Genomic DNA, 18,328 nt, shown 5'->3' on the forward strand with positions numbered 1-18,328 from the left:
GTGGGGCTGGACTTGTGTTTCAGTATCCCTGACCACTCCGTGATGATTAAGTTCTCTGAACACTCTCTTTCTCTATGAAAACCAGAGGACTGGGCTTCTAAGAGCTCACCAGATCCTTGGTTCAAGGGAGGGTGGCTGCAGGGGTGGCTGGGTGACCTCTCAGGCTGGCATCTGTGGGTGTGAACTCCAGCCAGGCAAAGATTCCCAACTGCAGGGCCATGCTAGCCCACATGGTGCCTTTGCACAACTTAGAAAAAGTGCTTTCTCTGGTGAGTGCGGCTTACACCAGGCACATGGCTTATAAAGCAGAGAGAGGGCAGAATTTCAGCCCCCTCTTGCCCCCTTGGCCAGATGCCCTAGTGTAGGGAACAGCCAGCACTGATGTAGGCAGTGGCCATGACTTGCTACACAGAGAACTAAACAGTATGGCGCTCTAAATATGGGGCCTCCAGAAGAAGCATGTGCCTGGGTTCTGGCCCCATGCCATCTGAGACCCTGGGGGGAAAAACATGATGCCCAAGTGTCTCTCTTTCTGAGCCACCATTCTTGTATCTAAAGTTCAGGAAAGCAGAGTTCCTTCCCCTGACTCTGCAGCTCCCATTTTCTCTAGTGACCCGGTGTCTTGATTCCATATCTCTCCTCCTGCTCCAGGGGAGGGCTGAAACACCCCCCTCAAGAGCTGATCTTATCCCCCAGGCCTCAACTAAATAATCCACATACCCCTCAGCAATCCAGCCTTCACACAGTGACACCCACTCAGAAGAACATTTCCTTAGAGGATTTGGAGGAACGGATAAGGGCTTTCTAAGCACAGGGACCCCATGAGAGGAGTCACAGGAGCCAGAACCTGCAATTCAGGGTGTGTTCAATCACGGCAAAGCAGTCCAGAGGTGGGGCAGGGGTGTAAAGACTGTTGCTGGAGATCAATAAATATCAGTTGAGGCAAGGGGTAGTGGTGGTCGCAAAGGCTTCTTCAGATCTTGTGAAAGACCTGAAATGATGAGTAGTTAGGGTTTTGCCACGGGGACATTGGAAATCCATGGAAGATTTTTGAGAAGGAGTGAGGCAGGGTCAGATCCTGGCAACAGGAAGGTGACTCTATGGCTACTACAGGACAGTGAAGAGGAGGATTTGCCAACCCTGGGCGTAGCGTGGTTACATTCAGCCCTGGTGGGAGACTGCAAGTAGCAGATTTGGAAGATGATTCTGAAGAGCATCTCTACACACCCCTTTCCTTCACCAAATTGAGTATAATGCAATCATTTCACAAACTTTTCCAGATACTGTGTGGATCCACATGCAAGGACGGATCAGGGCAGGGAGAATCAGGATGAGCCTCCCCTTCCCCCCCACCCCTACTCAGCCTTCTCTCCGCCCCTCAGTCAGAATGTGTTTTGATAAGTGGTGGCTTGGGAACCGCATAAGGGTGACAAACTGTGCCCCCCCACACCAATTAAATTTTTTAAAAAGCTGCTATGGAAGGAGCGAATATTAGTTTCCTGATTTATAAAGCCAAATGGATTAAGCTCATTCATTGCCTGAGGAAACAAAAAGGAAATCTTCAATACCTCTGTGCACATTGAGAACAGGAACAATACTGGTCTTTAGAAAGCAGAAACCTAATTTGGGGGAATCAATTACCCTCTGTGTCCCTGCCTCTGTGGGCTCTCATACCGCTCTCTCTCAATAGAGATTTCCTGGGAGGTAAAATGAAGTTGGTCAACCACACAGACACACCCTCGGTTCAGCCTTGCAGACAGGAGGGAAGAACTAGGCAAAGGGTGGGTGGAGTTCGGTGGGGGTGTGCCTGGGTGTCAGGCACCTGTGGAAATAGGGGCAGAGGCTGGGAGGGCTGTGGGATAAAAGCGGGGGTGAGGAGGAGGCAGTACCGAGATGCTCCAAGGACGGGGGCAATGGGAACCTGGGGTTCAAAACAGGGGCGGAGTGGGGGGGGGGGGGTAGTTGGGGTTGGCGGGGGAGGGGGGAGCATAGCCCAACCAGTGCACAAACAGCACCCACCGCTTCCTGATCCTCTCATTTTCTCTTCAGTGTTCTGCACTCACACCCCATGGGCTTGAGTGTGCAGCGGGCAATGCTGGGGCAGTTATGAAAACAGAAAGGAGATGGGGCGCTCACCACAGTAGCCACCGAGTCACGTTCACAAAGTCACGCACAGAAACACCCACAATCTCACCATTCCTGTGCTGGATCTCAACCCCGAACCCTCAGTCCCCAGACCCAGAGCCACACCCAGCCCGATGCACTCATGCAGTCCCTCACCATCACACGCACGGATCCCCCATTCACACCCGCGCGGCCACAGACTCAAACTCCCACCCGCGATCGCAACACATTCCGCCACCCCCAGGCTCGTCTTTGGCTCGTACAGCGGCTCATCACCCCGCGCAGCCCTCACTCTGGCATGCGGTCACACACACACACACGCACACACACGCACACGGTCGCTCACACGCACACACTCTGGCTGTGCTTTTGTGTTTTGTCAGAATTAATGAGAAAAGTTCCCGTGCCCTGCGGGTAATTAGTGTCCTTGGAGTTAAATAAGCTAATGGCGGGCACCTCTGGCCCAAGCAATTATGTTTGTGTATTGAATAATTGATTCAAAGGGGGGAAGGGCCGCTAATCAGATCTGAGCATAATGAATTGATTTAATTAACAGGGGAACTGAGGGGCCCTGGGAAACGCAGGCTGCACTCAGCTGAGGCGAGCGCGGCCCGCGCGGACGGAGAACGGGCGCGCGGCGGCTGCGGCGGCGGCTCCGGCCCGGCCCGGGCAGCGGCTGCTCGCGCGGCTCCCGCGACTCCGCGGCGGACCGACGCGCCCCCGCCCCCGCCCCCGGGACGCGCACGCCCTCCCGCGCTCCCTGCCCGCGGGGCTAAGCTGCCGGCGCCGGTCCGCCCGCCCCCGTCCCCGGCCGCCGCTCGCGGGGCGCGGAGCCCGCGCGGGGCCGGCGGGAGCAGCGCAGGCGGACGGCCGCGGAGTCCGAGCCGCGCGCCCCTCCGCGTCCTCGGCCCACGCCGGGCTGGAGCCATCGCGGGACCATGGTGTTGGACCAGGAGGACGGTAGGTGCCCGGGGCCGAGGGCCGCGGCGGGCGCGGGGCGGGGGCGGCGACGCGGGCCCTGCGGAGGCCACCCCGCTCGCCTCGCGGAGGCAGCGTCCCCCCGCGCCGGCCTCGGCCGGCTCGGGCCGCCTGGCCGCTTCCCGGAAGCGCGGCGCTGGGTGTGCGCGCGGGCGTGTGCCGGGGTGCCGGGCTCAGCCCCCGGGGTTCCTCAGCGGGGTTGGGAAGTCCCCCGGGCCGCCCCGGACTCGCCAGCCCCGCACGCTCTGGCCCGGAACTTTCTCTCTGTCTCCTGCCGCCTCGCAGACACAGGGAGCGCCTCTGCGACCCGCGCCGCGGGCTTCCCCGCAGTGCCCACTGCCCCCAGGTCTCCCAGGCTCCCTGGGTGGGTGTCTGCACGTCCCCTCTTCCGCACCCGACTGCGGAACGGCTCCCCCAGGGGGATGCCCTGAGAACCTACAGTCAAACCGGCATGCTCCTGGGGTCGCTCAGATCTGGAACTTCATAGCTGCGGGATGGGTGACATTGCTTCACCCCTGGCAGGGTTCCCCCAGCCAAGCGTGTCGGGAGGTGCTCTGCTGGCTAGGGTAGGGCTCCAGATCCAGAATATCAGGGGCGGATTTACCTTGAAGCTAACGAAGTTTAAGCTTCATAGTCCTTCAGTGGTCATTTGGCGTTAGTAATCTTGTATTCCTTTTCTTAAAGAGCACCCCAGCCCCCAAGTTGCATAAGTAAGCTTGGCTCTCAAAAAATCTGGATCCACCCCTGAGTCCAACTCACAGCTTTCCCATTGTAGCTGCCAGTCTGGCGGGAGCACGCACAGCCACGCTGCCCCCATGGGATCATTCCCCAGGGGCTAGGGCAGTTCCTTAGTGCCTGGGAGATGAAGCTCTGAAGCGTGAGGCAGAGAAATTTGAGGCTGGGAGGCAGCTGCTGGTCTGCAGGGAAGGGTCTGGCTGCCTGGCCTTTCTCTCTGGCCTCACTAGTCCCTTGTCCCAGCCTACCATCTTACCCTGGGGTAATCAACTGTCCTGGTTTACCCAGAACCATCTGGTTTTAGCACTGAAAGCCCTGTATCCTAGAAACCCCTCAGTCCTGGGACAAACCAAGACAGTTGGTCAGCCTACATCCACAACCTTCTCAGTGCTGTTGTGCAGGGGTGGATTGGTCTTCATTAAGAGGGTGGGAGAGACCTGCTTTCTGGTATGCAAAATTGGCCTAGGCTTCCACAAGGCCTAACAAATTATAACTGCAGCTTCCTAGAGGGGTTTCCAGAAACCAAAAGAGGAAAGTTTGTCAACTGTGTACTTCTCTACTCTAGCTGGTTGCAAATTCCTGTGTTTGGACTGCTTTTTAGGGGGCAGGGCAGGGCATCTGAACTTGGCCAATAGGCATCCTGATTGTGCTGCAAAATCTGTAGGGTCACTCTGTCCTGTCAGCTGTGGCGGCCACAGGGAAGGGGCCCTTCTCACTCCAAATACCTTTCTGAGCGCCACCTGTGAAGCCAGCTTGTAACCCCACCTTGGAGACAGCTGCACTGTGTTGGAAGCAGGGCCCTTGGGCTGAGGCACATCTGACAGCCTCCACTGAGTTCTGGAATATCTGGTCTGCCCAGGCCCTCAGGCAGAGAGTCTCCTCCACTGCTCACATACACACCCCGACCCAGTGCACGAACCCTTCCTTAGGACTTTCATTCCAGGTGCAGTGACAAACTGCTAGGACCTGCCCAAAACTTTGAAAGGCAGCCAGTAGAAACCCCTTTCTCCTCACCATAACCTGGGGGTTAATCAACTGTTCTCCCTCTGCTGCCCTCAGAAGCATTTCAAGGACATCCTGGAACACTCTTGGCAATGTTGGCTTGAGAGTACATGCTCATCAGCTGTGGACTGTGTTGGAGTCCCACTACCTCCCCCAAGGGATTGAGGATTCCACTCTGGTGTTGCAGGTGTGCCTCTGGACCTGGAGGCGGCTTAGGTGGGGGAGGCCTGGGCACAGGAGTTACCTGCACATCCAGCAATTCCCCATGCGCTGAGAGGGTGGCTGGCTGCTGGATGAGGGTGAGGCTCATGTCTGACTATGTCAGCCCAGCAGGCCCCTTCCTGGCTAGAAGCTCAAGTCACCTAAACCTTACTCCAAGGCTTGCTGGGTAGCTCTATAAAATGGGAAGGTCTCTGCAGAGGCCCTTCTCCAGATCACTGTGGAAGCTCAGTGCTGACAACAGAGCGTGCAGAGAGAGCTGTGTATGGACATGAGCAGCCCTTCACACACAGCACCGGTTTGCTGATCTATCCTACCTGCTTCTTTAGCTCAGCACCCCAGACCTGCTCCAGTCCCTGAGTTGGGGCACAGGGCCCCTGACTCTCCAGAGGGATGCTGGTTGGGTGGCTGCTAATTGGGCATGTTGGAGTCTTGGGGGAGCTGTGTTGGGACAGAGTCGCCAGCACACCACATGAACAAGAGTGGGAAAGTGCCTCCAGCTAGTCAAGTCCTGGTTTGTGGGTCAGGGCCAGACCCTGAGAGTGAGGAGAAGCGGGCCCTGGAACTGGAGAGTAAAGCCACGGCGTTGGTGGAGCGAATGCCTCCAGGTAGCACAGAGGCATCTACAGCAAGAACCTAGCCGTTGCTGGCCTGTCAGGCCCATTGCTTGTGACACTTTCTGGCCCCCAGCTCAGGCTGGGGTGAGGGGTTGTTACTAAATGGGCCAGTGGCAGCAGTGCCAAAGCCTCCCTCAGACCCTCGGGATATAGCTCTGGCTGCGGTGGCAGGGGAGAGATCAAGCTCGCAGTCCTGAGGGACAGTGAGGCTGAGCAAAATGATATATTTAACATCAAATATACTCAAGGACTATTAGGATTAAGTATTCAAGATGAAGGGGAAAGTGAAACCCTCGGAGCTGTGGATGAGGCATCTCATTAGAAGCAGCCTCTTCTGTTTTCTCAAAGCCTGACTTCCCTGCCTAGGATGGAGGAAGATGGGCCTCTGTACTGCTCCCGCATTCCCCACCCCGGTCAAGCACCTTGCATTGCGGTCTGCCAAGGCTTAAGGGGCACAGCCTGGCCTCCAGGTCTCATTTATACCCAACGAGTCCCCCCACTGTTGGGGCGCCACAGTTTACAAAGCACATTCACATGCATTAACTCATCCCCACAGCAACGTGGGATAGCAGAACATGTCTCCCACTACACAGACAGGGAAACTGAGGCCCAGATAAAGTGATTTTCTAAGATCCACCATTTGCAATAGGCAGAGATGGGATGAAATCCCAACTGGTGGTCCTTTGATCCTCCAGGGACTTCGGCTTCCTTCTCCTTGCCTGGGTCTAGTCCTCAGAAGTGTCTGCCAGGGATGAGCCTCTGACACATCTATCCGAAGCCATCTTTGGGTTAGAAAAAAATCCATTAAGATTTCCATCCCCTCCTGGAGTTTGGTACTGTCGAGACAAAAAAAAAAAAAACAAAAAAACAAAAAAAAAACCTCTTGGTATTTAAGAGTGGCCTTCCTAGAGTAGGCAGTCTGGACACTAGCAGAGAAGAAGGGTTCAGGAGAGAGGAGATGGGCATTGTATTCCCTCCTGCCTCCTGAATTACAGAGGAAGAATTTTCAATTCCTAAATAGCAGGAATCTTTTGTTCACTGCTGTATCACCAGTGTCTTATAATAATACATGCTCAATAAATAGTTGTGCAATGAGAAAAACCTTCAAGGCCGTGCTGCGCTTGTTCAGAGAGAAGCTGAGACAGGATACCACTTCCTATGGAATTAGGATGCTCTTGCTGGTAGGGGAGGGGGGTGCTGGGGTCAGGGTGGTGCCCTAAGACTCAAAGTGGGAGAATTTGTACCCTGCAGAGGGTTAACTTTGCCAAAAATCCAGGAAGCAACCAGAAGCCTCTGGCAGAGCAGGTAGGAAGCGAGGGCACGAGGTCAGAGAAAGATCTGCCCGGGGCAGAAACCAAGGCTGAGGGGGTGTGAGTGACAGACAAGAGTGGTACACCTGACCAAGGGTCTGGGATGAGGACCCTGGGTGCTGCGCGGAGCCACGCGCCGAGCTGGGGCCGAGCTACCTCCAGGTGGCGCTGCGGAGCCGGGCACCCGCGCGTCTCCACTCCCCATTAACCCAGGAGGGAGGGGGGCCTCGGGAAATGTGTGCATTTATTCAGTAGCAGGAGTGCAAACCTCATACATTGAGGGAGAAAGGCAGCGGGAGACGGCCGCCGAGATTCCCCCATCTCTTTGAATATAATTTTAGATTGAGATTCAGATTAAATCCGAGGGGAAAACACTTTATGAGGCTGAAAGCTGTGTCGTTGCCAGAGCCAGGGTTATGAGCTATCAAATGCAATTACATTAAGACAGATTATACTGGGCAAATTGAGCCATTTAGAAGGTGAGAATCAAAGAAACGGCTCTGATCCTCTCTTCCCTGTTCTCTCTCCCTCTCCCCCCCTCTTTAAATTGCAGTTCGTAGTTCCTTGCAATTCTGAGGCACAAAAGTAGGTGAGACTGCTTTTGTATCTGCGAAGTGCTTCACTCCTGAATGTAATTCTAGCTGAGTGCAATCTAGGTTAAGAGCCGGACAAGCGGGTAATTAGAGCCCGCTCGCTGCCCGAGGACCGGCCGCCCCGCCGAAGCGCGCCCGGAGTCGGCGCCCTTCTCCCGGCCGAGCCGAGCTGCGGCTGGACACGGAGCGCCCGAGATGATGGTGCTGGACAAGGAGGACGGTAGGTGGCGGGCGGGGGGCCGACGCCCCGCACCCCTTGGCCCCCCGCCGCGGCGCGCGGGAGCACACGCCGGGACGCTGGCTCACACACGCCGGGCGGTGCAGGGCTTCCCGGGCGGGCGGCGCGCGGGGGGAGGGGGCGGGGGCGGCCAGGTGGGGCCGGGGGAGGGGTGAGTGAGCTCGGGGCGGGCGGGCTGTGCGCCGGCCGCGTGCTGCTCTGCGGGGCCGCGTGCAGGCTCGGGTCCCCTCGGATCTCGGCGCAGTGGCGCTCCGCGCGCGGCGTTTCGTCTTTGCGGCCGCTCCTCTCACCGCAGCCATCTCCCTCGCGCCGGCCGCATAACCCGAGAGGGGAGAAGCGGTGGGCAAATCAGGGGCTTCGGGAGGATCGGACGCCAGAGCTTGCGGCCAGCGGGCGTGCGGGAAGACCCTGCTTGCCCCTGGGTGCCCGGCGGGCGAAGGGAAGGCCGGCTGGACCCTCGGGGAGGCAGACGTCTCAAGTAGTGGCCCACTGTCTCCCCATCCCCGGGCGCGGAGGCGGGAGTTTGGCCCAGAGGAAGCAAGTGTCCCGCCACCGGCCAGTAGCACTCTTGCAGGAGCGGCCCGCAACAGTGCCATGACCTGCTGTGGTCGAGAGTCCCAGTGCGCCCTAGAGGTCAGAACAGAGGGGGCCAGGGTTGCTGGAAGCCTCTAGAAGGTGGTCCCACATACCCCAAAGCCTTCCTGACTGGTAGTGCCCTGCAGTGTGTGTCCTGGTATGTTTAGGAGAGGTTGGAGAACCCGTTGCGCTTGAGGGTAAAACCAAGCGGGTGCCCTGTGACCCAAACGGAGTACCCAGTGTCCAAAGAGTAGCAGTTCCCCGGCTGGCCCAGGCCCCCCTGCCCTATAGGTGAGGGTTGCCTGGTGTGTTGGTGTTGTAGGGAGATTAGTATGTAATTGTTGGCACCCCTGCTGTCACCTGACTTCTGGTAAGGAACTGAGAAGGTGGCTTTGCTGTGTGTCAGCAGGAATCCTCTTTGATTGACCATGGTGGCCATTCTCTGACCTTCTGCTAGTGAGTCTTTACTGGCCTGGGCCCTCTGCCCACCAGGTCAGTGGTGGTGTTGACATGGTCACTTAGTAAAAATTCCAAGTTCAGTGACTTGCTCAAGGTCACACTCACACAGGGTGTGCCCTTTGCTGCTACCACATGCTGATGCTCCTAGCCTCCCCACCGCCTCTAAGACCTTCATCAGGGAGGGGCATTTAAAGGGTCTGGTCTGGGAGTCGCGTGTGGAGGAGCCTTGTGGCCAGTAAGCCCACGAAGGCTATTTCTCAGCATGTATGTAGTAAGAGAGGCAAGGGGGAACTAAGTGTTTCTGGCCAAAAGAATGTATTTGCCAGGGTCTGGCTGGGATGGATGTAACCTCCATCTCTAGTATGCTCTACTTCTCTCCAGGATCCCCATGTGGGCCGTCACAGGACTAGGCTTCTACAGGTCTGTGTAACGAAACGGAGAAGGGACCGGGTCAGGGCAGGCCAGGAGGGAGGAGGATTTTTGTCGTGCCCATATCTAGCCTTCACTTTACCTCTTGGTAAAATGAGGGGCTTGCAGAAGATAGTGCAGAGGGTCATTCCTTGGTGTCTGGAGGTACTCTCATGATGGAAAGCATGTGGAAATCAAGGTATGTCTTCAGCCATGGTTATTTGGCATGCTTGGCTCCTCAGGCCCAAGCCAGAAATCGAAAACACCCAGGCCCTATCCTTGGGAGGCCTTAGGGAGATTGTTCTCGTGGGACAAGATGACCTCCACCACTGCCGCCTAGGTAGTGCCCTGTGCAGGCATCCCAGATTTCCTTTGAGCTCTGTGATACTCAAGATTTTCAGATGAGCCCTGAATGGGAATAGATATCTGGAGGTCATTTTAGCCAGTCTTCTGCCTCCAGACTGCAGTGCACCTCAACCACCTTGGGCATATGTGTTTCCCCTAGTCTCCACCAGATCTGCAGAGGGGAGCTCAGGATGCCCCTTGGTCCCCTTCTCTGTCCAGTCTAAGCAATGTGGTGCCCACTACAGTTCATACCACTGAGCTCTGGGGGTCCATAACAGCACAAGGAAAGTAGACAGCTGGGGCCCTGAGGAGCCATTTGATTCTTGTCCTGCCCAGCCCAGAGGTGTCCTCCAAAAGCAATCTTCCTGCTCGTAAATCTCCCCTCCACTTCATATTAGAGTCTGGCCTCCTCCAATTCCAAGAACCCCTGCGGATGGCACCGTCAGTAGGGGAAGGGAGAAAGACTCTAGATCCGCTCACCTGCCCCTCTGTGCCTGCTGCCTAATTTCTTCCTGGCACTTACCCCTTTCAGCAGGTGGCCCTGTGAGCTGGGTGGCAGCATTGGCCCCCAGGGCCCCCAAGAAGCATGTCCCTCAGGGATGCAGCACTGCACCCTTTGTCTGGCTGCAGCAGGGACTCGGGCCCTTATTAACCACCCCCAATGCCTTTTCTCCACCTGACAGCATCTTGTTGGAAGGGGCTGGGGCTCCTCTGGTTGAAGTCAGGTCTGCCAGCTACCGAGGACCAAAGCTCTTGCTCTGCTGGGCTGCGGGGCTTTCATGTTGCACTTCTGAAAGATAATAAAATATCAATCGCTTTGCCGTAGCAACGGGTTTAAGAGACTTTCTGAAGTATTGAATCGTCAGGAAAAAAAAATTTTTTTTTTTTTTTTTTTGCTTTTAAGCACAGTGCATTATTAATAAAGTAATCCATTAGGTCGAGCAGTGAAGGGCCACCACAGAGAGGAAAGATCTGTTTTGCAAATGGTTAAACTTCTGGTTTTAAGATTAATTGCTTTCATTTGGACGCTTGCTCTTGGCCTAGCCATCTCCACTTTACTGGAACTCAGGGTCCAGGCTTTCTAAATGCCGTCGGGCCTGCCTGTCAGCAAAGGAAGCCCTGCTCCAACTTTCCCGGAGAAACAGCCCTTCTTTCCCTGGCACCTGTGCCTGAGCTGGCACTAGGCTGCGGGCCTTCCGGAGAGGCTTGCAATCTAGGAGAGCAAAGGGAGCTCTGAGCACAGAGAGCCAGATTAGCCCTCAGGCCATTGGAGAAGAGACCCTTGAGTAGAGGCAGGCAGCAGAGGGTCCAGCAGCCCCAGGAGCAGTGAGAGCCTTGGATTGTGGGGGACTGGGCAGGAGAGGATGCAGAGGGCACCCTCTCGGGGGTGTTGGACCAAGTACATGCTAGAGAAGGGCAGGTAAGCTGCCTCTGCAAAGGCCCAGCCAGAAGACTGGAGTGACCACAGGGCACAGCAGGCAAATTGGAGAACTAAACACCAGACATGATCCTTAGAGCATTTTTAATAAGTGAAATTGCCTAAGGACAGTGGAGCTGGACTGAGGAGGGCCAGACAGCGAGTCTTCAATTGTTAATGACCACTATGAGTGTGACCTCCACAGTGGACCTGGTTGATCCACCAGGGCAGGCTCTTGGCTATTCTTGGGTACTGACCAGCTTTTGCTCAGCCATTGGCAAGGCCTCCTGGGATAGCCTATCACGCTCTGGACTGAGAAGAGTCCTTGGGGGTCTCTCCTAGCAGAGTGTGGCCAGGACCTTCCTGGCCCCAGAGATGGAAGCAGGGAGTGGGCCCTGGTGCTGTTCCATGCCAGAGACCCCAGTGGGTCAGCAGGAAGTCAGAGTCCAGGAGATACTGGTGCCTACTGAGGACTGGTAAAGGCCTTGTGAGGCCAGTAGCATGGGGCCCAGGCCTGACACTTGCCTGGTGCCTAGAAGAGAAGGGTCTCCATCTGTAGTTCCCATGCCAGCGCCGGCCGCAGCTACCTCCTCGCTGCTGAAAACAAGTCTTCACAGATCTTGAGCAGCATGTACAGCTGCTTACCCTTCCTGCCCCAATTCAGCCAGGCAGAGAGCCTGTAAAGATGGGTCTCCCTCACCCCCTCCCAGAGCCTTGGGTAAAGAAGCAGGTGCATTTCTCTGTTCCCTGCTCTTCCGTTCATTTGCCCACATGGAGCACTAAGGGGGGGTGGGGGACAGGGAAACAACATAAATTGGTCTGTCGTCCAGAATCCATGTCTCGCTAATGTACCCAGATTAACTCAACTGTAAATTGTCTCCTTGGATGGCAGTGTCTTGCTAAAAGTTTCCCATATGATTCATGATTTGGATTGCTTTTAACGGCTATTGGCTAAGCAAGCCGGTGACTGTACAAGGTGATGCAATTGGCATTAGTGAGGGGAGGCACGGGAGCGTGTAATGCAGTCAATACTGCATTAACTACTGATGCCCAATTACAGGGAGTGGGAGAGAGCCTTTCAGGAGCATTAGGACTGGGGGAAGCTGAGATCACTGGCCGCTGCTCGCCTAAAAGCTTCACCCTTTGCGTGCCGGGGCTTGGCGCTGACGTGGCCGCTCACTTGGCCTCTGTCGCTGCAGGAGCTGCCTGTCTCTCTTACGGTCTCTCTCTCTCCCTTTCTGAACATGTCCCACAAAGATGCTTTTAGCACATGGAAGTGCGCATTTTCCTAGAACCTGGGCCTGCCTTTCATCCCTCAGAGAATTGATTCCCTACCCCAGCCAGTGTCCCAGAGTCAGACCAGGTGGCTGCCCCACCCATTTCCATTTAAGGAGCCTCCCAGCAGGCCCCATTTGTGAGCAGGACCAAGAGGAGATCTATTTTGGTCTCTCTCCCTTGGAACAGATGAATGATTGCCAGCAAGCATTGGCGGCTACCCCTCTGTGGTCGTGGGCAGAGGAACATGAGGTTCGGCCTCAGAGCAGTGGGCTGCAGGCACCTGGCTGCCAGAGTTGAGAAGTGGCCATGGTTGGACAGACCGGGCCTTCTCTGAGCAGGAGACGGAGCTGGAGAGCCTCCCAGGGACACGACCCAAGCCATGTTGGGGTCCCCACCAAATGCGGGCCCCCTCCAGAGCTATATCCACCCAGGGCAGACCTGCCCATAAGTAGCCAGCAGGCCAAGGCTCTTGTTCAGATCCACCTCCAGGGACCAGAGGAACTCCTTATCAGGGGTGCTAGGAGATTGGAAGGAGTTAGGGAGGAAGGTAGAGGGAAAGGGCATTGGTTCCCCAGTGTGCCAGGCACCACTGGGCTCATTGCTGCCTCCACCATTCTGCTAAGCTGTGCAGGTCCAACGTGCCCACTGTGGTTTTGTGTTCCATGCCCACCTGATGTTGAGGTTGCTTTGCCTCCATACCATCTCATCTCCACAATGAGAACAACCATGTCTAAATGGTTGGGTTGTTAATGAGGATTAAATAAGATAATATCCGTGTATACGTTTGATAAACCAGGAGGCCTCATGCCTGTGGGAAGTGTTCTCCACACAGCTGGAGTATGATCAAATAATCTGGCACCCGATTTGGTGCCTTGTTCACTCACTCTCCCTCTTCCAGTTTACCCATCATGGCCATTGATCACTGCCATCCAGGAGGCAGGCTGTCTTCACTACTTACCACTGTCCAGATCTCCAAGGCAGGTAGCATTGTGGGAAGAAGCCTTCAAGACCACTCTTTGCAAGCCCATCCATTTATAGGGGGACAGTTGAGGAAAATGGGCAGGAGAGTTGCCCAGGGTTCTGTAGGGAGCGCAGAGCTTCAGCACCTTTCTGAGCTCTGTGCCCAGCTTCCATGACCTCTGACCCTCTCTCCAAGGCATGATGAGGTGGTAGAAAACTCTGACTAGGCGAGACATCAGCTATACTGGCACCGGGTGCCTGAGCATCCCAGTCCTGGCCCTAGCCAGCCTGCCGACAGCCCACAGGACACGATTCTGTCCTCAAATGGAAGTCCTTCTGGCATGTGCTGATGGGCTCTAACCTGGCCTGGGCCTTCATGGACCAGAGCACCCCAAAGGTGCATATGGCATGTACCCCATCCTACCTGCCCTGTCTATAATTGAAGGACACGAAGGCATGCAGGACATCCTCCCACCCTCACGTTTAACTCTTCATGGTATTGCTAGGGTGAGTTTTCCTGACAGGTCTGCACTCAGGATAGGACCACACCAGTGGAGCCAACTTGCACTGGCCTACATATCTGTTCCCAACTCTGAGTTCTGTGGCATCAGGTTGATAGCTTGAAATCAGCCATGGTGGGAGTACTAACACCGTGGAAATCGGCAAACCATACAAATAAGGGCTTTTTCTCAGAGAGGCAATTGTTAAGTATTTATCAGCACACCCCTGGATTGCATTCATCTGGGGCTCTGGACCCACCTGTTTCTTTTCTGCCACTGCCATTCTCCCATCCCACCTAGCATCCTTCTCCTGGTTCTTGCTACAACCAGGAACCCAGCCTCTGCTATCCTGACATGATGCCTGAGACCCTCTGCCACGCTAGCTATCCAATGCGGGGCTAACGTATTCGCTCTGGTTTTGTGTTGCAGGCGGACTCCGGCATGTACCACTGTGTTCTTGTTCATGTTGTTCCCCTCGCCTGGCATGCCCTTTCCCCTGTAGATGACCTTGCAGGAGCCTGCAGGTGGTCAGAGCCTCTTACAGACCATTCCAAGCCATGCTCAGAGTCGCATCCACCCTACCTAGCAACAAGCTGGTCTCTTGTTGGAGTGTGTTCATTTTGTGTTTTGTCTAAGGCAGGAGTCCACGGTGGCTGACACAACTTGAGGCAAATTAAAGGCAGGTGATGTGACAGGAGTGAGCAGGCTGGTCTAGGTTGCAGGGGCAGATGCCTCAGAGTGCAGGCCTGCCGGGTCAGAGTGGGTCACTGGCTCCTAACTCCTGCCTCTTCCCAACTGAGCTGTCTTGAGTGGCCTGCTGTCTTCGAGTACAGCCTGATTCAGGAGACCTGCGTGCTAGGTCCCAGCTGACTGCTATGTGACTTCAGACAATTTACTGGGCTTCAGTTTTCATGTCTCTAGAATGGGAACGATAACGTCCACATACACACTTGATAAACCAGGAAGCCTCATGCCTCTGTAGCAACATTGCTTTGTGCAGAGCTTACAGTGTGATCTCTTTGGCTGCAGCTTCTCAGTCTTCAGGAGTCATAGAAACACACTTGCTATTGTTTTACTGAACCCTTACTTGAAAGTGAGGCATTGTGCACTGTGTGTTAGTAAGTCATTGCTGCGTAACCAACCACCCCCAACTCAGAGGTTCAAAACAACAAGTATCCATTTGGCTCTTGAATCTGTAGGTCAGTGATTTGGGCTGGGCTTGGCTGAGCAGTTTCTCGGGTCTCAACTGAACTCTCTCATGCCTGGCAGATGGCCGATCCACTGGACACCAGGGATACAAGTCCCTCATCATCCAGCAAGCCCTTCCAGCCTGTTTTCATGGCAGAGACAGGTCAGGAGGTAGAGTGGAAGTCTACAAGGTTTCTTGAGGCCGAGGTTTGGTTCCGACAGGTTTCGCTTTTGCCACATTCTGTCGGCCAAAATAAATCACAAGGCCAGCCCAAGTTCAGGGACTGGGTTGGGGTGGTCAGATTCTGCCCTTAAAGGAAAGAGGTAGAGACTCACATTACAAAGGGTGTGCATACATACCAGCAGGAGGAGTAGAGAATTGGGGTCATTTCTGTACTCAGTCCACCAAAGCATCTCCCACGTAAGATCTCACATAATACCCTGAACCACCCTAGAAAGAGCTGCTCGTATTATCCTCATTTCACAGATGAGAAAACCGCCATCCAAAAAGGCTGTGTAGCTAGCTGGTCGCAGGTCCCCCACCTGCAAGTGCCTGAGTTCAGGCCATCTGACTACAGAGTGTGCCATCCTTCTCTGCGCTCGACTGCCTCCCTGTTCCAACTGACAGACTTGGAGCTGGGGGAGAAGGACACCCAGGGAGGGTTCACGGGAGAAGAGGTGGAGCCAGCTGGTGTTCCAGCCAGCCAGGATGCCTGGGGACAAGGTGAGGGAAGCTGGCTGTCTGGGTGGTTTTTCAGGGCTGCCATTGGAGGCGGCAAGCCTGGAGGGGAACCACAATGAGGTCAGCCCCCCTCTGCCTTCTCTGGCTTTTCCACTCTGCCCTGCAGTGCCCCTGGATGGTTGGAAGGGGTGAGAAGCTCCGTGGTTACCAGGGCTGACTCCAGCCTGGGCGTGTATGCAGATGCAGTCAGGCAGGAATCAATTCATTGGTTAGCCCCTCACCTCCAAACGGGGCGGTAAGTGGGCTGGTGAGAGGCCTGTGTACATTCATAAACCAGCTGATTGAAAAGCAATATTTCAGATAAATACAAGCCAGCGATCTATCAGTGGTTGTAATAAAACCCAGGCTTCAGGCTGTGATTTTATTTTGAAATAATAAGAATTGCTTGATTCTTTTTACTTGAGTTACCATGGTAATTCCGGCGTGGAGCAGTGTTATATTGATTTAGAAAGTGGACAGTAATATTTCTTTTGTGTTATTCTGTTTCTAGGCCTTGATTTCTAATTTCCACTTGGAGATTACTTTTATAAATTTCTTAAGTCCTTCCACTTTTTTTCCTCTCACAGTATAATTTTCCTCTCACACGCCACTATGTTCTGAGCTTATTGGTTTGCTCTTATTTTAAATTAAACTTGCTGGTTTCAAATATTGAAATGACATCTTTGTCTGTGTCTGTACTTTGGTTTAGCAAAATATTACAGTCTGACGCTTTCTGCTTAATAATTTAAGGGAGGCATTCTGTCGGCCCTCACTGGGTGCTGATAACTTATGACTCAACCAGCGCAGGCCTTAAACTCCTGACATTTTAATATTGTGTGGCGGGAGCAGCCACCCCTCCGCTCTGAGTCTCAGTGGAGAAAACCTGTGTGGCACCCCAGAAGGGAGGTTTAATAACTCAGCCTCACCCGTTAGTGTGATGACTTGATAGAGAGGGGACGGAGACCCAGTCTTCCCACGTAAGTGGCCGCCGCTCGGGCCCAAGCACCTGCTTTGTCCTGTCTCTCCCTTCCCTGAATCTTTACAAGGCCCAATTCCTGATCCCTGGTGTCTGGGAAGGACTATGCGGGGGACTGCCTGCGGGTGCCATCCGGATGCTGGAGCGCCCTGTTTCTCAGCTTTCCCTTTTGTAAAACAAGGGGAGCTCACGTGGGCTTTGAGTCACACAGACTGGGTTCAGATCCTGCCTCTGCCGTGTAGTGATTCTGAATGATAAATGGTAATCGTAATTCCGACTCGTCAAACAGGTGTGATTAAGACAGTCTGCTAGGTCCGTCGAGGCTTCAGTTGGCCAGGCTCCTGATGGTCTTGTAGATGACTGGTACGGTTCCCTAGCCTTCCTTAGGTTTTAGTGAGGAACAGGGGAGAAAGCGGAAGTGATTGTGCTTTGAAATACTGACTCTGCTCCAGACATGCGTGGGGTTCAGAGACCCAGGAGAATTGCTGTTCGGAAAGGACCTAGGGCTATAGCGTGGTGAGGTGGGTCAGCTCCGCCCGCTTTCCTGGTCGGCCCAGCAGAAAGCAAGGGGGCTCTGTCCTCTGGGCTCCCCCGAGTACTCCACAGCAAAGACTGGACTCCATAGGGAAACTCACAGCAACGTGGATTATAGGGCTGGGATGGATCTTCAGGGTCCCCTCTCTCTGGCCTGAGGAGAGGTCCCTGCCCTGTGTGGTACGCCAGTGAGGTAGTGTATTAGCTACCTATTGCTGCGTAACAAATTGTTTCACAATTTACCGTCTTAAAACAACACTCATTTTTTAATCTCATGGTTTCCATGGGTCAGGGGCCCAGGTGCAGCTTAGCGGGGTCCTCTGCTCAGGGTCTTTTTTACAGACGATAATTACGGTGTTGGCCGGGGCCGTGGTCTCATATCGGGATTCATCTGGGGATTGAGCTTTCCCATTCACTTATTTGGTTGTTGGCAGGATTCAGTTCCTCATGGGCTGTTGGACTGGGGGGGCCCATTCCTAACTGACTGTGGATCAGAGACAGCCCTCATTTCCATGCCACTTGGGCCTCTCCAACATGGCAGCTTGTTTCCTTAAAGCCGTCAAGAGAGAGTGTCTGCTAGCAAGCAGTAGCTCACAGTCTTTTATAAGATGTGACACGTCTAATCACAGATGTGACATTCCATCACTTTGGCTGCATTTTCTTCCTTGGGAGCAAGTCCCTAGGTCCAGCTCATACTCAAGGAAGTGGGAGGATTACACAAGGGCATGGATATCAGAAAATGGGATCATTGGGACCATGTTAGAAATCAGCCTACTGTGAGAGGTGAGCCTCTGGCACAGCATCTCAGGCCTCAGGTGTCCAACAGTTTAGCTGCCCCCAGAGAGAATGAAATATCGGCTCCATCCCCAGGAGGCCCATTGCCTCTGCCTCACACCCGGGAAAGCCACAGATGTCTCAAAGCCTTTCACTTAATCTTCACGGCTCCCTTGGGAGTCTGGAAGATCAAACACTAGACCCATTTTGCAGAGGAGGACGTTGTGCTCAGAGAGGGAAAGACACTTGCCTAGGATAGCCCAGCAAGTTGGTATGTGGCAGACTTGAGATGAGAACCAGGCCTCTGCCCGCCATAAGCTTGGGGAGGTAGTGGTAAAGACACTCCTAGGCCTCCCTGACCTGAGTGGTAAGAGGC

General features: G+C 54.6%; 1 protein-coding gene across 3 annotated transcripts in view; it reads left to right on the forward strand.

The window, feature by feature from the left end:
* Positions 1-2,937: 2,937 nt before the first annotated feature.
* LMO1 (LIM domain only 1) overlaps positions 2,938-18,328 on the forward strand; it is a 44,119-nt gene continuing 28,728 nt past the window's right edge. The window contains exons 1-2 of one of the 3 annotated variants that reach the window (XM_027073215.2): positions 2,944-3,084; positions 7,539-7,798. In XM_027073215.2, coding sequence (XP_026929016.1) covers positions 7,774-7,798 — 25 coding nt within the window. In that variant the 5' untranslated portion in view covers positions 2,944-3,084; positions 7,539-7,773. Of the gene's footprint in view, positions 3,085-5,240; positions 7,799-18,328 lie in introns of those variants that run through there. The other 2 variants (XM_027073216.2, XM_053203510.1) reach the window with 2 other exon arrangements.

This window comes from Acinonyx jubatus, chromosome D1 (assembly GCF_027475565.1).
Source record: "Acinonyx jubatus isolate Ajub_Pintada_27869175 chromosome D1, VMU_Ajub_asm_v1.0, whole genome shotgun sequence".
Lineage (NCBI taxonomy): Eukaryota > Metazoa > Chordata > Mammalia > Carnivora > Felidae > Acinonyx > Acinonyx jubatus.